Genomic DNA, 17186 nt, shown 5'->3' with positions numbered 1-17186 from the left:
GGGGAGACTCTGGAGGTTCCCTGACTACTGTATCAGGGTCGCTGGGGGTAAGGGGAGTGTGGAGCTGCCGGACCTCGATCAGGAAGCCTGGAGATGCCTCAGCCCTCCTCCTGCCTCCCTACGCTGGACTCGGTGCCCGCACATCCAAGGGAGCCAGGTGGAGTCCAGGGATATAGCCCTGCGTCCCGGCGCCCCTGCGCCCTCTGCGCAGCTCCCCAGCAGCCCCGCACTCCAAATGACTGTCTACGGTAACAATGATGAAAGTCACCGTTGTGTATTCTGCCCTTTGCCTTTGCGTTTCTAAAATGGTATGTGCCTCCACGCCTCTTCCGGGGGCCTGTGCGGGGTTTCATTTTTGTCCTTTGGACTGTAGGTGATGGTGGTCGGTGGTTGCTTTAATCAGAGGTTTTAATTTAAAATGTAATCATTTTCCAAGAGTAAATTAAGGTTGGGAATAAGGAAAGATCCTAGCGCTAGGTGGCATCCGCGGTTAAAACTGGTAGGAGGGGTGGGCTAGTGGGGCGGGGCGGCTCTCAGGCTTCTTCGACCGACTTCTACGCCGGCCCCCTCCCACCCCCCGCCCCCCGCCCCCAGCCTCTGCTGACGCGGTGGGTGGGCGGGGTCGCCGGGGCCAGTCGCTGGGCGCCCGGGACCGAGAGCGCCGGTGGGCCGGCTCGCCGCAGGCCCCGGGTGGATTCTTCGTGGCCGGTGAGTAGGCACAGAGACGTGGGGTTCGCCGTGCTCCAGGCCAATGGACGGCTTCTATCCCGCACGCCTCCGCCCCTGAGCTCTGCCTGCTGGGCGAGCGCTTGCGCCTCTCGTCTCGGAGGAGCTTCCGACCCCTGGGGCGGCTTGGGACGCCCTGGGTCGTGGTCCAGGGAGCTGCGCACTCCGGCCGCGGCGTGGCCCGGCGCCGAGGACCGGTCCTGGTACGTGTTGGGAAAGTGGGGACCCCAAAAAGGAAGGGTGTGGGGGGGGGGCAGACCGGCGTTTTGAGCACAGAAGCCCCACCCAGGGGGTGTTCCGGTTGCCTGCCCCCTGACGCCTCGGGGCGGAGTGCGGGAGCCACCGGCGCAGAGAGCACTGGAGGTGGGGACGGTGGTCGGGCCCGCACCGGCAGGAGCCTAGAACTGGAGGGCAGGTCGGGGCAGTCGAGGGACGGAGCGGAGACCCGAAGACCCTTCTGTTCGTCTGAAGAACAGAAAACTCAAGTGTCTGGAGCACCCGGTGGGGGCAGGAGGGAGATCCCAAGACGGTGCCGTAGGAAACCGTTGATCGGTTTCGGGTTCGAGAGAGACTGGGTGGACTCAGGACTGGAAAATGGCAACATATTCCCTCGGGGACTGACATTCTGGAAGGGCGGGACAAGCCGGGAACAGTCTCTGGAGTTGGCCCATTTTGCCTGCACCGACCGGCCGTGGGTGCAGAACCTGTGCCAGCCAGCTTCACAGCCACCTCCCCGCTGCCCCTACCAGAGCTCGTTCAGTCTGCACCAACCCCAGCAAATGCAATTTTGAGGACTAGTGACGGGTCTTTCTTGCTGGAGAACAGGGAAGCCAGAGCCTTGAGGATACTATTATTGGTACTCTTTGGAAATGTTACCTTTAATGTGTTCTCCAGGAGAGCAGAACAATGATTTTCAACCTTTTTCATCTCATGGCACACATAAGCTAATTTCTAAAATTCTGTGGCCCACCAATTGTCTGACAAAAAACAAAGTATAATTTTGATTAATTTGCACCAGATGGCTATTGTTGTATTGACTGCTGTCTTTTTTACAATCTAAGGGAAAAGAAGTCAGCGCTCCTGACTAAATGGTCAGGTATTGCATGTTTTAAAAATTCTTGCAGCACACAGGTTGCAAATCGCTGGAGTAGGGGAATAATCCAGATCTGCACACCTCACAGAATGACTGTGGATAGTCTTAAAGGAAAGGAGAGATGGATTCAACTTCAGATCCCAGAAATGCACCTTTCCTGTCAACTTTCTTCTTGGGGATTTAGTTAACTCTGTTGTGAAATGCACTTTTCCATGCTGGTATTTTCAGTTCTATCACCAGTCCACAAAATTGAAAGAAAAAAAGTCAAAAGATTTTTATGTCTTTATTCTTTTCATCCCACCTCAAGAGGGAGAAGTGGAGTGACTGTCAGCAGGCACAGGGGAATTCAGCCAGGTTTGCTTCAGAGCAGGAAATTCTGGGTGAGCAGGCAACCCTGTGCTGGGCCCAGTCCAAGCCCTGAGTAAGTGCTTGATTTTGGGTTGTTATCACTATTCTTTACAAAGTTTTGTATACATTAAAAATCCAAAGAATCATATTTTTTTTTGCTTCTAGATGGGATCTTCAAGAGTGCCTCTGTTAACCTCATTTTCTAATGAAACCAGATCAGAGTGAAGAGAATTGTGCAGGTGGTTGTGCCAGCCCAGGGCTGGTTGCCTCTGGCACATTCTGCTCTAGAGAGTGCTTTGGGACAGTGGATATTGTGTCTTCAGTGATACAGAATCTAGGCTTGGAACACTGATTCTGCTGCGGACCAAAAGTAACCCTGAGCAAATTAATCTCTGAACTTTAGGTTAGTTAAAATTGTAGTCAGTTGTTACATGACAAGTCAGTACTGAGAGGATTCCATGGCACAGAGTAGGAGTTTGATAACTTTTGAAGTTCCTTGACCAAATAAGGAAGCTGTTGTTCCTCACTCCCATCTGGTACTGATATGTTTTATTTCTCTCTTACCTCAGGCTCCTAGAGGTGTTCATGAGCCGGTGGTTAGAAGCAGGGAGAAACACAGATGTCTTCCTAGACCCAACCTGGCATTACTGGACAATGGCAGCTGAGCCAGGGGTGACCAGGTCCCTGAACTCTGTAGCCTAGGCTTTGAGGGAACCAAAGGAAGACAATTCCTTGAAGCAGATACATCTGTCACAGGAAGCCTTCTCAAACTTTGGGCCTTTGTAAAACCTCTCTTTCTTTTCTCTGCTATCTCAGGGTGACAGATAGCCCAGGGAGGTATCCAGTCTGCCCTGGGAACAAGGCCAGAAGTGAATAAAGTGAAGAAGAGACACCATGGGAGAGAAGGTGTTTGGCCAGCTGAAACAGATGGAACCTGTGCAGCAGAGGCTGCTCCCCGGCACTGATACTGTCAGGGAGGCCCTGCAGGCAGCAGTGAAGAGAGAGTGCTGGTGGACAGCCTGGGCAAAGGTGAGGAGACCAAGCTGTAGAGTGGGGTCAGGTCCTGGCAGCAGGTTTTTCATCTGTTCCCTGTCTACACATCAAATGGAATCTCAGGCTGTGTCAAGCTGAACAACACCCAGAAAGGGGCTACCAGGCCTTTCTCTGTTCCCTGCATCACCCTGGCATCCTTCATGGAGTACTTCCTGAAATTTGTCAGAGTGGCAACCTTTTTCCCTTTGCTTCCCCTTCCTATTTATTTTCAGTGTATACTCCTCCCTTGTCTCCTGTATTTTTCTTCTCTCCATCTTTCTTTTTCATGCATCACATTTGCTGGGTTTATTCCTGTTTTTCATATTTCCCCCCTACTTCCATGGTTCTGTTTTTCTCTTTGTTTTCCGAACCTTGAAACCAGATGTCTATCTTTATGTGTACAGACTCCTTGAACCTCTCCTGCTCTTCCAGAAGCCAGTCACCTTTGAGGATGTGGCAGTGAATTTCACCCAGGAAGAGTGGGAATGTTTGGATGCCCGTCAGAGGGTCTTCTACCAGGATGTTATGTCAGAGACCTTCAAAAATCTGGTGTCTGTGGGTAAGAAGCTGGGGTTCCCTCAACAAATTTCTTATGCTAGGACCTTGTGACATTTGGTTTCCCTGGACAGGCCAATCAGCTTACATGTAGCTTCACTGACCCTTGGTTCTCATGTGTGACAGATCTGGGTTAGAAAAGAAATGCAAGTCTGCCAAGGTAACACTGGTAACATGATAACAGTGTTCTCAAAATCTGCAAACTTACTCAGTAAGTATTGATTCATCTAATAATACTTACTGAGTCACTCCTGTTAAGACACTTAGTTACACACTTAGTTAGGAGCTTGTCTTTTGAGTGTCTTCCCCTGCATCTATGTGTCCAGATTATTGTTCTTAAACCAAAGATACAAAAGAAAGTAGCCTGTTGTCCCCATTCAGTGTACAGAGACCAAGCCTGGGTCCTCAGTTTTTTTTCTCCTTCCCACTCACCCACTAGAATCTTTCTGTCTAATCCAGATCTGATCACCAAGCTTGAACAAGAAGAGAAACAGTGGAGAGCAGATCTCTGTCCCCCAAATGGAGAAGGCCTTTCTTCAGGTAAGAAAGAGATCATCGGCTCGAGTCCCTTGGCTTCAAGAAGATGAATATATAAGCCATCAAGACAAGTGAATTATCTCCAGTTTCTAGAGATTGAGGCACTACATGTAGGTTGCTTATGTCGGTGATACTCTTTTGATGCAAGTCCTTTTCATGAGAAAAGGACAGAAAGAGGGATGAACTTGATGCCAAGCTGGAGTAGGGGAGACTTGTTCCTGAGAGTCGAGTAAGGGCTCGAGAGAAACTGAATGAATGCCAGGCTGACTGCCTCCTGGATGCCAGGAAACCCAAGTTTACACCTCTCATCTTAGCTTGATTTTTAATAGCACCTCCTTTCACTCATACCCTTGCCTGCATGATATGTTATCAAAATGGGAGGAAATAGATTTCAGAATATGTGGTAATGGGTTAAAATTTTAATCTGATATTGTTGAAAAGTCCCAGTTAAACTTTTATTTGGTTTTAATTTGAAAAACACAAGAAATTATTCTTAACTCTAGCCCATGAGGTCTAAGAGTGAGGCTGAATGTTCTGGTTAGAAGAGTGAGGGCAGGAGGAGGGAAGGAGCTTGGACTGAATGGTGTGTTGGGGCTCTCAGGGTGAATCTTGTTGCACTGTTCTTCCTTGTTCATTATAGGAAGCAAGAAGGAGGAACTTCAAGAACACAGTCAGAGTTTGAGAGATGAGGACACTGGATGCAGAGGGTCAGGCCTATCCTCTGCTCTGCCCGGGCCTGTGGGCAGGACCCCAGTGTTTCCAGCATCCTGGGCTGGGCCACCCTTTCCCTGCCACATCTGTGGTAGGTGTTTCAGTAAGCGCTCCAACCTCCATTACCACCAGTTTGTCCACAATCTTAAGGGGACAAACAACTGCAGCCAGTGTGGGAAGTCATTTCGGAACCCCAAGGCCCTCGGCTACCACAGACGCATACATCTTGGGGAGAGGCCCTTCTGTTGTTCACTTTGTGACAAGACCTACTGTGATGCTTCTGGACTGAGTCGTCACCGCCGTGTCCATCTGGGTTATCGGCCCCATTCATGCTCCTTCTGTGGGAAGGGCTTCCGGGACCAATCTGAGCTCAAACGCCACCAGAAGACACACCAAAACCAGGAGCTAGTGTCTGAAAACCAGAAGCATTTTGTGACGATTCTAGGTACCACAGCTGGATTCCAGGAATCCACTGTCAGGAGCCAGGGGCTTGTGGCTGGGCACCACACATCAGTGACCAGGACCCAAGAACCCATATTTAAAACCAAGGGTCCTGTAGCTCACCCCCAGCCATCCATAAGTAGAAACCAGGAATCTGCAGCCAAGAACCAGGTGATCACTGTGAGAACTCAGACACCAGTTACCACAACCCCAGGGCCTGTGACCAGGACTCAGGCAGCCAACTGTAGAGTCCTCTGCCTGAATTCCAGGTCCAAGTCTCACCTACCAAAGCCTTCAAGACTCAAGGTTTTCTCTTGCTCTTATTGTCCTTTGACTTTTAGTAAGAAGGCCTATCTCTCCAGGCACCAGAAGGCCCACCTCACAGAACAGTCAAACTGCTGCTTCTGCTGTGGCAAGTCCTTCAGCTCATTATCTGGGCTGGTCATGCACCAGCAGACTCACTGGAAGCAGAAGATCTACCGTTGCCCTGTCTGCGACATCTGCTTTGGGGAGAGGGAGGATCTTGTGGGTCACTGGGGGACATACAAAGGCAAGGGGCTGTGCTTGGGAAGTCCCCATAAATGCTGGGCTGTCCTGGGCCAGTGGCTTGGCCTTTTTCACAATGGCTCCCCTATGGCAGGGAAGGAAATGGATCTCCTAGGATCCACACCCCCAGGAGAGGGGAGGGAAGGAAGGGAGAATGTATGCAGAGGAAAAGAAGGAAATGAGGCAGGCAGGGTCTTGGAACATAAATAAATGGCCTTTCTGACTGAGGCCTTTCCTTGTGTTTGGTTTTCTTGATGACCTATAGAGTAAGGAGGCTGGTATAGAGGAAGAGAGGAAAGGACAGTAAAGGACATGCACAAAGGAAAAGGGACAGGAAGTGGCACGTGGAAACATGTACATTAGCACCTTGCTTGTTTATTTGTGTTTCAAAAAAGATCAAGCAGTTGTTGAATAAAACAGTGGATACCCTGATAGGTATGAAAATGGGAGGAAAAGGATGAGACAAGGGAGGTCTGAGGGACTTATCTGTACAAGTTGTGGGAATAAAAGGGAAGCCTTCTAAAGCAGGTGGGTAGCCCAGGTTGCATTCTTTGTTCCCAGCTCCTCAGTGGGTTTCAGGGACAAGATGAAGCTCTGGCCAGTGTCTGTGGATTTCTCCCTGTGTCCTCACTCTGCAGCTTATACAGCTCTTTGATGTTTTGGGCTCATCATGTTCATTTTCTTCCACCCTCTACTCAGCCCTCTGGGACTGAGGTCTTGGAAGTAACAACCACCATTTGCAAAATTGGCATGCTGTGGTTTCCACAGAGGAAGTTCCTGGTCTTCAGTTAGTGTCAGAGACCCTCCTGTGCATTCTTCTCCAGCACAGGTGTCCTCTGATGAGGAGCATCTGCCTGACTTCCCGATGAAAGGCAGAGGAGTTGGAAAGATGCAGGTAGAAAAAAATGGGGAAAGAAAACAGCTGGGAAAAGGTAGATGACAACAGAGAAACCCATGGGTGCATAGATAAGGTGAAACAACAGATCAGTGTTTATCTAAAAAAAAAAGTTTAGAAAGAATGAAATCCTATTTGGAATTTAGAGCATTCCTGGAAGTGCAAGTGCAACATCCTCAAAGATCAATCTTTGGACCAGCCAGGCTTTTCTCCACTTTTGTCAAGATGCAGTATCACTCAGAAGGGGTTTCCTAGAAGGAGAAAATATCTTGAAAAATTTGTTAGTAGTTTCTATAATGAAACCATTAAACCAGGGGAAAGCCCTCTGGGGTCATCTTGTCTCTTGTCTGCCTCAGTGGGTGATCTTGGAGCTAAGGCATTGGGAAGCTGGCCTAAGGAGTGAAATTTTTCCCCAGGGGCACTGAAGATGGCAGTGCCCCAAGCTTTGCCTGCCACCTGTAAGGCTGGCAGAGGTGGCTCCTACCTCATAGGAGTCCCCCTTCCGCCCATGCAGCCCAGCCCCTTCTTTCCTCTGGGATTTCTATCCCTCAATAGCCCCCTCTTTCTCTTGCTGCTTTTCTGTGTGGGTTTTTTGGTTGTTGTTGTTTAGTGTTAATAGGAAGGAGGAGAAAACTTACTTAGTTCTTCAAGAAATTGCCCTGAAAACAAAGAGAAATAGGTGACTGGTGGAAGATGACTAGCTCCTTCTCTACACCCTCCCTGTGCAGATCCACAAGGACCCACCCTTCCCTTTTCACTAAGAGACTGGATTCTCTGAGAATCCTGCAGTTGGCCCTGGGGACAAAGGAAGGAAATCCCTGCCTGCATCTGGAGCCCTGGTTCATCTTTCTGTCTCGCATTCTGGACTGACTCAATCCCCCACAGTTCAGTGGTCCTGTTTGTCACCCCACCACTGCACCTGCTAGTCTTCGATGTAGCCAGTTGTAGCAGATGATCAAGGCAGCCAGGGGTCCAAGAACTGGCACGATTACAAACAGGGTTATCTTCCAGCAGGGCACCCTCAGAAAGTGGGGATCTGAATTGTCCACCGAAAACAAACAGGATTAACCATGCTCTCTCCTCTCCATAACGTATTGGGGTTCTTAAGATGTTGCATAAATCTCAAAATTTTGCATATGTTTATCAACCTGAACAACATTCTAGTGGGGCTTGGTGTCTTCACTTTTCCTCCAAGAAGCCTTCCCCGATTAATCATGTACAGTTCTTTTTGTACTAATGAAAACACCACCACAAGAGTTCAGTTGGTTGTATATGTCTATTTGTTCTCCAGTTAATTCATGTGTATGTATCACCTCCCCAACTAAACATCAAGTATTTATTCAGAGGATCTGTTTACCTCCCCTTTGTATTTCCTGAGAAGAGAAATAGTGTACACAATGTAATCCCTACAGAGTGAATTAACAGGTGAAGTGGTTAGTACACTCTGGAACATAAGTGTGGTGTACGTATTTACTATTATCCTAGATACAGGCGACTTATTCAAAGAAAAAGAGTGGGAGAAGACCAACCACAAACCAGGGATCCTTACTTCCCCAGGTGACTGGGACCAGTGAAATAGCTGACCTGGGAGGACCAGGTACCGCATCACTTACCAAAAGTCCTGTGAAGATTCTCTGAAAAGAACAAATGGAAAGAGATTTAGAAGGCATTCAAAAGTGATATTTTTTCCTCTAAGTCTTTGTTTTTTAATCATTTAAAATTATTTCTTGCTGGGATTATGCAATACGAGGCAAACTAGCATTTTGTGTCTATCCTGGCTCAGCAGGGAAGATAAATGAAATTTTCTGTCATTCTGAGTTGCTTTGGTGGTTTTAAATAGTGAATTTTCTACCTGAAGGAAACTCACGGTATTGGGACAGAGGCTAAGGTGTTCCAAGAAAATGACCATTTTTGTCATTCCCAAAACCAAAAGGGAGGGATCGAGGAGGGAAAATGCCTGGAACTCACCTATCTCTGCTCGAAGTTTTCCTAAAATAGAAAAAGGCAACATTTTTAGTTCTTGCTCTGGCATGAGTTGGGCCCTTACATACCCAGTGCCCCAGGCCTTTGTGTAAGCTCTCTGCCTAGTCCAGGAGCATCCTTTGGATGGAAAGAACACCAGACTTACAGCCACCAGTTCAGGCTGTTTCCCTAGCTATTGTCTGGATTAAATATTGGGATAAAGAATGTGGAGAACCTCAGGTGGACAGCGAAGTGGCAAATCAAGGTTTTATTATCTTTCTCACCCCTCTTTGCTCCTTGGTTTTTCTGTTTTCATTGCCACTCCACCCTGCTGGGTTGTCACTTTGTAAATGTAAATAAAGGCACTTCCCATTTGAACAAGGAAGTGAGGAACTAAACATTTAGTTGAACAGCTACTTTTGACTGGCTCTTTTCTAGGCACTTTACATAACATTGTCCCCTTTAATCCTCCCTTACCATTTAGGAGGGAGGATGTGACCTGTACTTGTCAGGTGGGACAACTGAGCTGGGATTCAAACCCAGGCTGCATAATTCATTGATCAGGTTCTTTCTGCTCAGCACGTGGACTGAAGGCCTTTTTTATGTGGGATGAATTCAAGGGAAGAAAAGAGGCCCCATTTTTGATGCCACCAATGTCCCTTCTTCCCCTTACTCGAAGCCCTCATTGCTACTTAATCCTCTTAGGAATGGGAGGGGAAAGAATTCAAGGTCCTGGCGTGCTTTGGCTTTGAGAACATTTCAGGGGTGGGGGGCGCGGGGAGAAGGCTGGGAATGGAAGCTTTAGGCACATAAGAGGAGCTTCACTGAGAGCTAAACAGGGTTTTTAGTGTTGAATGGAGAAGAAGGAGCTGGTGAATACCTAGTATGTGGTAAGGATTTTCACTCGGTATTTTTATTTAACCGCCTAATAGCCTAGGCCTGTCTGACTCTGAAATTCACTCCCCCAGGTATGTGAAAGTGCTCCACATGGTGCTGGGGCCAGAAGATGGGGCTTAGGCCTGCGCTCTGCTACTTACAAGCTGTCAGGTTGAGTAAATCAGGGAACCACTCCAGGCCTCAGTTGCTTCCTCTGTAAAGTAGGGCTACTATATGTCACCCTACCTCATAGGGAGATGCAAGGTCCTATTATTTACACAAAAGCATTCTGTACTGTATAAAACCTGTCATTATGGAATTCTAAACCAAGAAGTCATTAAAAATAAATTTTAAGCCCTGGCTGGCGTAGCTCAGTGGATTGAGCGCGGGCTGGGAACCAAAGTGTCCCAGGTTTGATTCCCAGCTAGGGTACATTTCTGGGTTGCAGGCCATGACCCCCAGCAACCGCACATTGATGTTTCTCTCTCTCTCTCTCTCTCTCTCTCTCTCTCCCCCCACTTCCTTCCCTCCCTAAAAATAAATAAATAAAATCTTTAAAAAAATAAAATAAATAAATAAATTTTAGCTGATCAAGGTCTAAGAGACCAGCTCATTTCAGGGATGGGCCCCAAGCTGTCCCCACCAGCCTGTACCTCTCAGTCTATGCTGCAGGCAGAGGAAGAGCAGGCCTGTGGCCAGTTGTAGGAGGAACACAGGAAGGACTGCCATGGCAACCAGCACTCCAGGACTGATCCAGTAGAAGGGATCTGAAAGCAGAAGTGCATGGCCCAGTGCTGTATCCGCCCCCGCCCCCCCCCACCACACACACACAGTACAGTGCCCACAGTGAGATAAATCAGGTCAAATAAAGGAATGACTATCACCAAGATTCAAAGAAGATGGCACAGAATTGATACCTGGGCTTAGTCCTGAAGGAAAAGAGGGTTTCTAAGGAGGGCTGGAGGTTAGACCAACAGCATTCAAGGTTGCATATTAGGCTAGTCTTGGAGAGTTTTGAGAACAAGCTAAGGGACTTACAGCTACTTGCAGCTAACTGTACACGGACAGATTCCAAGCTGAGGAGTGACAAGAACTGGTCACTGACCACAGAAGTAGGGGAAACCCCAGGGAAGTTAGTTAAGAGGGCATGGTAATAGTAACAGTAAAAACAGGAGCCTGAACTTGGGCAGTGGTGGAGGTGTAGGAAGTCAAGGGGTCTGTGAACTTAAATTAAAAAAAAAAACACCTTATTTTTAGTAACATTTAAGCTGAAATTTAGTGTTTCTTTCAATCATAAGCAACACACTACAATAATATGAACAAATATTTCATAGTTCAGTGTTTCATAGCACATTTGAGTTGTAGAAATCTCAAAATATCACTTATGTCCATCATCACTTTGAAATTGCACTAATTATCAGGGCCATCCCATATCTTGTTATTTTAATATTTTGGTAACTATTTTAGTACAAATGTGTTTTATTTTACACATTTAAAACATCCTTCTGTGAAGGGTCCATCATCACAGTCTGCCAAAAGGGTGCAACGTACACACAAGGGTTAAGAACCCCTTTACTGGAGCTTTTGAGAAAGGAAGATCCACAGAATTTAGTAACTGAGCATATGTACAGTGGGATGGGTAATGAGAGAGAGGGTTCAGATTTCTGGTTCCTACCTCCTTTCCATTCTAGAGTCTGCTCAGCAGTGCCCCCAGCTCTGTCTGTCTAGTCTCAATGTGCCATGCTGCGTCCAAACTTGCTCATCTTGCTCTCTACTTTAGGGCGCTGGATAAAATACTGCCATCAGAGTTAAGAATTAAATCACAGCAAGCAACATTAAATGGGTCAGGAGGGCCCTGGCCAGGTAGCTGAATTGGTTAGAGCATTGTCTGGATCCACCAAGGTTGTAGGTTTGATCTCTGATCAGGAAACACAAGAAGCAACTAACAAATCAATGTTTTTCTCTCTTTTCTGTCCTCTCTCTTTCAAATCAATAATAAAAAAAAGTTCATTTTTAAAAAGAATAAATGGGTCAGGAGGTTTTCTTAAATATAAATACAAACAGAAGAAAATGCAGCAAAGTCTATTTTCAAGTTGTTATCTGAAGTTACCTGTAATGGCATGGTTAGCAAGCACATATATTATTAGTTCTTTTTTTGCACACTTTTTTTTGTCTATGGCCATACCACCCTGAATATGCCCAATACAGATAATGTGTGATGGAGTTGCACACTTGGAACCTGTATAATTTTATTAACCAATGTCATCCCAATAAACTTTTTTAAAAGAGTAAAACAAAAAAATGAACACATTAAAGATCATAACCACAGTACTATTACCACATTTTTTAAAATTAACAAAAATTTCATAATATCATGAATATCCAGTCTGACAAATTTTTCTAATTGTTTCATAAGTATTTTTATATTTTATATTTTTCTAATTGGTTTGAGTTGAATCCAAACAAGGTCCACAGTTGGTGTTTTCCCTGTAGTGTTTCCCATGGTCTAAATATTGCACTGTACAAAGTCAAGTCTCCTTCTGTATTTATTTATTTATTTATTTATTTATTTATTTATTTATTGGTCATATAATTTTTTTAAATCCTCACCCAAGGATATTTCCATTGATTTTAGGGAGAGAGAAAGGGGGAAAGAAAGAGAAACATCAATGTGAGAGAGAAACATCGATTTGTTGTTCCACTTATTCAGGAGTTCACCAGCTGATTATTGCATGTGCTCTGACCAGAGATTGAACCCCACAACCTTGGTGTATCAGAAGGATATTCCAACCAGTTGAGCTACCCAGCCAGGGCTCTTCCTGTCACCATTCATCTCATCCCTTTACTCTTTCCTACCTTCCCCCACCCCAGTAAAGTATTCTTATATTTGAGTGATACACACTTAAGGATTTAGCAATGAAATGATAATGCTGCCTAGGATTTGCCTCAGTAATTTAGTTGGGGAGGGTGGTAACGAGAGGGGTCAGGTGAAACAGTTTGCCTTTTGGTCATAACTGTTGCAGTCAGTGATGGGTAATTGGAAGCTCATTATTGCTATTCTCTCCATCTCTGTCTATGTTTTAAAGTTTCATAATGAAGAATTTAAAGAAAGGAGTAAACTATTAATAAAACCACACACAAAAAAAGAAAAAAATAAGGTCAGAGAGACAACAAAACTCTTTGGTGAAGGAGGGGCAGTAATGACATCTGAAACTTGCAATAATACAGTTATTGCATTTTAGTCCTAAATTTGCCCCAGTTTTCTGGCTTAACAGGCTAGGTGGTCCATTGTTTAGTTGTGAGACACTCTTTTTATAGGCTCTTGGGCATGCAGACTATGAGATGGGAGCAGAAGGCCTGGAATGTGGAAACCAATCCAAAGGAAAAATTTCTCCCGAGGCAAAGTTTTTACATTACTTTTTTTTTTTTTTTGGCGTGCTGGGGGTGGGGGTGTACTGTGGGGCAGTTATTGAACTAGGAAGTTATTGAACAGGAAGGAGGGAAATCTGCAAACTAGAGAGGTTTTCAGTATTACACTTCTTTGCAGGTAAAAATCCACACCCTTCTCCCCTCTAGAAAAAATTGCTGTATGAAGAACATTCTATGACACACAAAGCTATTCATATCCCTGCACTCTATCTCTAGAAATGGTGCTTTGTTATCCTGCATACAATGCCATCATCTGGTCCCAGCCTGTAGCAGTCAGCCTGGAGATACAAAACTGACCTATTGTCTGATGTTTTGCTACAGGTGGGGAGGAGGGAAAGGAGAGAAAAAGAAACAACTGAGGCTTGGGCCCTCAGAACATTTTTGTCCTTCAATTAAATAGCAATTAACTTTCAACCTGGCTGGTAGTTCATTGGTTGGAGGTTCATCCAAATAGCCAAGGTTGTAGGTTTGATCTTAGGTCAGGGCACATACAAGCATCAACCAGTGAATGCATAAACAAGTGGAATATCAAATCAATGTTTTTTTTCTCTCTCCATCTTCCTCTATCTCTTAAAGTCAATAAATAAATTTTTGAAAATAGTAATTAACTTTAAAAAGTCCCCTTTCACCCACTTTACCTTGTCTATAATTTAACCATCCTGGGATAAAACAAAAATAATAATAATAAATTGCAAAGTCATCCATCACACAAAACATACTGAAAATGAAATTCTGGATAAAGGGAGTGGTGGAAGTAAAATCTCTCTCTATATAATCACCTATAATTATATTCAGATATTTGTTTCAACTGTTTATTCAGTTCAACTATGTTTACCAGGAATATATTTTTCATAATGTTTCTTATCTAACAAAACACGTCAATTTTGGAATTCACTGTAATTAATAGGATTTGGTCAATTTGACTCTTTAGGAATAATCCTCTTGTTTATAACAAATAAACAAGGTCATACTCCAAAGCAAACAAGAAGGAAAAAAGTCATTTGCCAACTTTGATTAACTTTCAGGTTATTCATATTCTCCTCTAATAGCACACAGTAATCAGGAACTGATTATTTTGGATTTTGTTGCTTCCATTTACCACTTTTTTCTATTTTTGTTTTTGTTTCTTTAAAAGATTTTTTTCTTTAATTTTTCTTTATATGTACCCATGAATGTACATTTATATATACTTTTATATGAGTGTATAAATATGATCATAAGGATAATTATGGTCTTTTCTTTTATGATCTTTGGTTGGATCACACCCCAGTTTCTTCTCCTCTCTTCCCTGGAAGTGAACCATGTTAACTTTCTTATGGATCTCTTTTCATATTTTTCTCTGAGATATACATAATATGTTCACAAACATAAGGTTTTGTTTTTGTTCCCTACATTTGTACCTTGCTGTTGTCACTCAACAATACCTTGTGGAATGCCTGTGAGCCATCTGTTATAGACCTAAAACAATCTTTTTAACAGCTGCATAATATTCTCAGTATGGATAAGAACATTTATTCACTCACTTGCCTACTTGTGGGCATTAACTTTCATCCTGAGGTCCTCTCCCATTTTGAATAATAACTCAGAATACATCTGTAAATACATAAATGCTTCTGTACTGATGTACATATTTCTATGGAATTGACTGCCAGGAAAGAGATGTTTGGGTTGAAGGAGCTCATATCAAGTAAGAGAATGATTAAAATCTCAGAAGGAGGTCTTGGCCACCCAACAAATGATACTTACTAGTATATATGGCACTACTTACCTTCCACTTTCAATTCCATTGCTGCCTCCTCTTGATAAGAATGATCTCGGAAAAAGCAGGTAAAACCTCCTTCATCTGAGAACCTTACATTCCTGATCCTGAGGGTCACTTTTCCCTCACCAATACTGTCTTTGAGCAACTCCGTCCGGCCCCGATATTCAGGTGCTTGCTCTCCATCCTGATCCTTGCCATTTCGGTAGAGATGAACCACCCGAGAGAAGGGGGGCCGGTACCATCCCACCTCCATGCCTGTAGCATTCCTTCCAGGAGATAAGTGACATGGCAATTCCACTTCATGCCCCACCAGAGCCCAGATGGGATACCCTGGTCCTATTACTCTGAACTGTCCTGTCCAAGACACCAAAGAAAAGAAACTGAGCATCAGCAGGAACGTTGACAAGCCTGTCATGGGAAGGACTGATTCATAGCAGGAAAAGAAGAAGATATTCAGTTTTTAAATGGAGTTTTGAATAATTATTTTAAATGGCATTCTAGAACAAGGAAAGAACTCAATTTTTCTTCTTGAATATTTATATAAATATAAGACCTCTAGTTATAGAACTATCATGAGTATCCTGAACAGAACATTCTGGCATGTGGTCATCTTGACAGTTGCTGCTTACCTCTATGCCAACTGTGTCCATCCCTGTTCTTCAGCCCAGCCTTTAGGTCCCATGTTGAATCATGGTCTAATTTCTTACAGTTTAATTCTTCATGGGCCTCCCTGTTTGGACTTGGCCAAATTGATCCCTACTCTCTTCTAGAGGTTTTACTTTTGTCATTCCTTCACTGGTGCCTCTTCACTGCTTCTCAGTCCTCTGTCCTTGCTCCCAACCTGTTTCCAAATACTTTTCCACTGAGACCTTGTACCCTACACTGGCCATGGCTCCATTTCCTTCTTTTTTTTCTTCTGCACCTCCAGCCCTCGCTACAGCTCCTGGACCCCACCCTGTACACTCCCAGTCTCTTCTGACATGGAATGTGTCTCCTCAGTTAGATTCAGGGCTACTAGAAGATAAGGCTGGTTTCCCCATACACCTGCAAATGTTTCCCTGGGGAGGAGTGCAGGGACTGGGCCTCATCTGTTAGGGGCTCCTTGAGGTTGGGAATCTGTCCTCTGTTTTTTTTATTACTCCCCAGCACATGAGCACAGAGTACCTCTCCAAAAACTTATTAGTGCCTGATCATGTGGAGCAGACCTCCTAAATGTGAGAAGATATTATAATCCAATAAACATCAATTGCAACTTACTATGGGATAGGCATTGCTAAGCATGTTATGTACCTCATTTCACTGAACCCTGACAGCAACTCCAAGAAATTGTTATTATATCCCTATTTGGTAAGTGAGTAACCAAAGCTAAAAGATGGGTAAGAATGAGTTCAAGGAGAACCTGGAGTTAAGTTAGGGTTCTATTCTGAGAGCTATAGGTAACCATGGAAGTTTTCTGCAGAGGGGAAAAATGCCAGCACATCTATGTTTCAGAAAGATAATTTACATGGCAACTTGAGGATGAATTGAAGCAGGTGAGTCTAGGAAAACTGGCCTTTCTGTTCTCAGGGACTCCCAGGGCAGGAATAAAGATCAACCTTACCTGCATCACTAGAAGACAACTGGAGGAGGAGGAGGAGGAGGCAGGGGAGCCAGTTGGGCAGAGAGGAGCTCAAGAAACTTGCCATTTCCACTCTCACTGGGGACACAGACCCCCTGCAGCAGGGTCAAGACAAGCAGAGACCTTGGGGTACATGTTCCCCACTGCTGAAAAAGCCTGAGGAAGGATCTGGGAGGGCAGTGTGCTGGCCTCGCCTCCTCCTGGCGTGCTGCAGCTGTGCTCAGAGGAACACTCCCACGTCATCCTTGCCAGGCACTTACACAAAAGGGCTACAGACCTAGGCGATGACCAGGGTTTGCCTTCCCACCCCCTCAGAGCTACAGAGAAGAGGCTGCCTGGTACCAGGCCTTCCTCCCCTACTCCCTCCCAGTGACCCAGCCTTTGAAGGGGCTCCTAGGATCTGACCATTTGGAAGCAGGACTCATTGGCTTTCAGGCTTGTCCATGTAGTGTGTAAGGCTCCTTCAACCTCTGTCCTCCTAGTATTAGCCAAGGGAGGGGGATCATTGTTGGCCTTTAAAAAAGAAAAAGAACCTTTCATCTTGCTCTCTTCTTTCTACTGCCTCATAACTGTAACTGCCAAGTCATTCTTCTTCATGTCTATCTTCCCTTTCTCCTAACTTGGACTTTAGGTCTCCTAAATCCAAATTCCCTTC

General features: G+C 45.0%; 2 protein-coding genes across 7 annotated transcripts; one reads left to right on the top strand and one right to left on the bottom strand.

The window, feature by feature from the left end:
• The first annotated feature begins 621 nt into the window (after positions 1–621).
• On the top strand, positions 622–6228 carry ZFP57 (ZFP57 zinc finger protein). 3 transcript variants are annotated; one of them, XM_045826209.1, is made up of 5 exons: positions 622–708; positions 2984–3196; positions 3632–3758; positions 4214–4294; positions 4932–6228. In XM_045826209.1, the coding sequence occupies exons 2-5, from the start codon at positions 3062–3064 to the stop codon at positions 6197–6199; spliced, it is 1611 nt and encodes a 536-aa protein (XP_045682165.1). In that variant the 5' UTR covers positions 622–708; positions 2984–3061; the 3' UTR covers positions 6200–6228. The 3 variants fall into 3 exon arrangements, with proteins under 3 accessions (XP_045682165.1, XP_045682164.1, XP_045682166.1); XM_045826208.1 differs by having other exon boundaries at positions 628–929; XM_045826210.1 differs by lacking the exon at positions 622–708 and having other exon boundaries at positions 3063–3196; positions 3604–3758.
• Positions 6229–6344: 116 nt separating this feature from the next.
• MOG (myelin oligodendrocyte glycoprotein) lies at positions 6345–16697 on the bottom strand. Of its 4 annotated transcripts, none has more exons than XM_045826218.1 (8): positions 16514–16697; positions 14920–15267; positions 10376–10489; positions 8853–8873; positions 8498–8518; positions 7804–7920; positions 7523–7543; positions 6345–7135 (listed from the first exon to the last, which is right to left on the bottom strand). In XM_045826218.1, the coding sequence occupies exons 1-8, from the start codon at positions 16596–16598 to the stop codon at positions 7122–7124; spliced, it is 741 nt and encodes a 246-aa protein (XP_045682174.1). In that variant the 5' UTR covers positions 16599–16697; the 3' UTR covers positions 6345–7121. The 4 variants fall into 4 exon arrangements, with proteins under 4 accessions (XP_045682174.1, XP_045682175.1, XP_045682177.1 ...); XM_045826219.1 differs by having other exon boundaries at positions 14920–15262; positions 16514–16636; XM_045826221.1 differs by lacking the exon at positions 7804–7920.
• Positions 16698–17186: the final 489 nt, after the last annotated feature.

Source organism: Phyllostomus hastatus, unplaced genomic scaffold (assembly GCF_019186645.2).
Source record: "Phyllostomus hastatus isolate PE091 unplaced genomic scaffold, TTU_PhHast_1.1 phas_scaffold_60, whole genome shotgun sequence".
Classification (NCBI taxonomy): Eukaryota; Metazoa; Chordata; class Mammalia; order Chiroptera; family Phyllostomidae; genus Phyllostomus; species Phyllostomus hastatus.
Note: the sequence above shows the minus strand (reverse complement) of the source record. Positions and strands in the feature narration are given on the sequence as shown.

What these genes read in the sequence shown, in the direction of transcription:
- ZFP57 (XM_045826209.1), top strand. Translation starts at nt 3,062, where the DNA reads ATGGGAGAGAAGGTGTTTGGCCAGCTGAAACAGATGGAACCTGTGCAG. An exon ending in GGTGGACAGCCTGGGCAAAG is followed by an intron (nt 3,197 to 3,631) that starts GTGAGGAGACCA and finishes CTGCTCTTCCAG; the next exon opens with AAGCCAGTCACCTTTGAGGA. An exon ending in TGGAGAAGGCCTTTCTTCAG is followed by an intron (nt 4,295 to 4,931) that starts GTAAGAAAGAGA and finishes TGTTCATTATAG; the next exon opens with GAAGCAAGAAGGAGGAACTT.
- MOG (XM_045826218.1), bottom strand. Translation starts at nt 16,598, where the DNA reads ATGGCAAGTTTCTTGAGCTCCTCTCTGCCCAACTGGCTCCCCTGCCTC. An exon ending in GTTGTCTTCTAGTGATGCAG is followed by an intron (nt 15,268 to 16,513) that starts GTAAGGTTGATC and finishes TGTCTTGGACAG; the next exon opens with GACAGTTCAGAGTAATAGGA. An exon ending in GCTACATCGAAGACTAGCAG is followed by an intron (nt 7,544 to 7,803) that starts GTGCAGTGGTGG and finishes CTTTGTTTTCAG; the next exon opens with GGCAATTTCTTGAAGAACTA.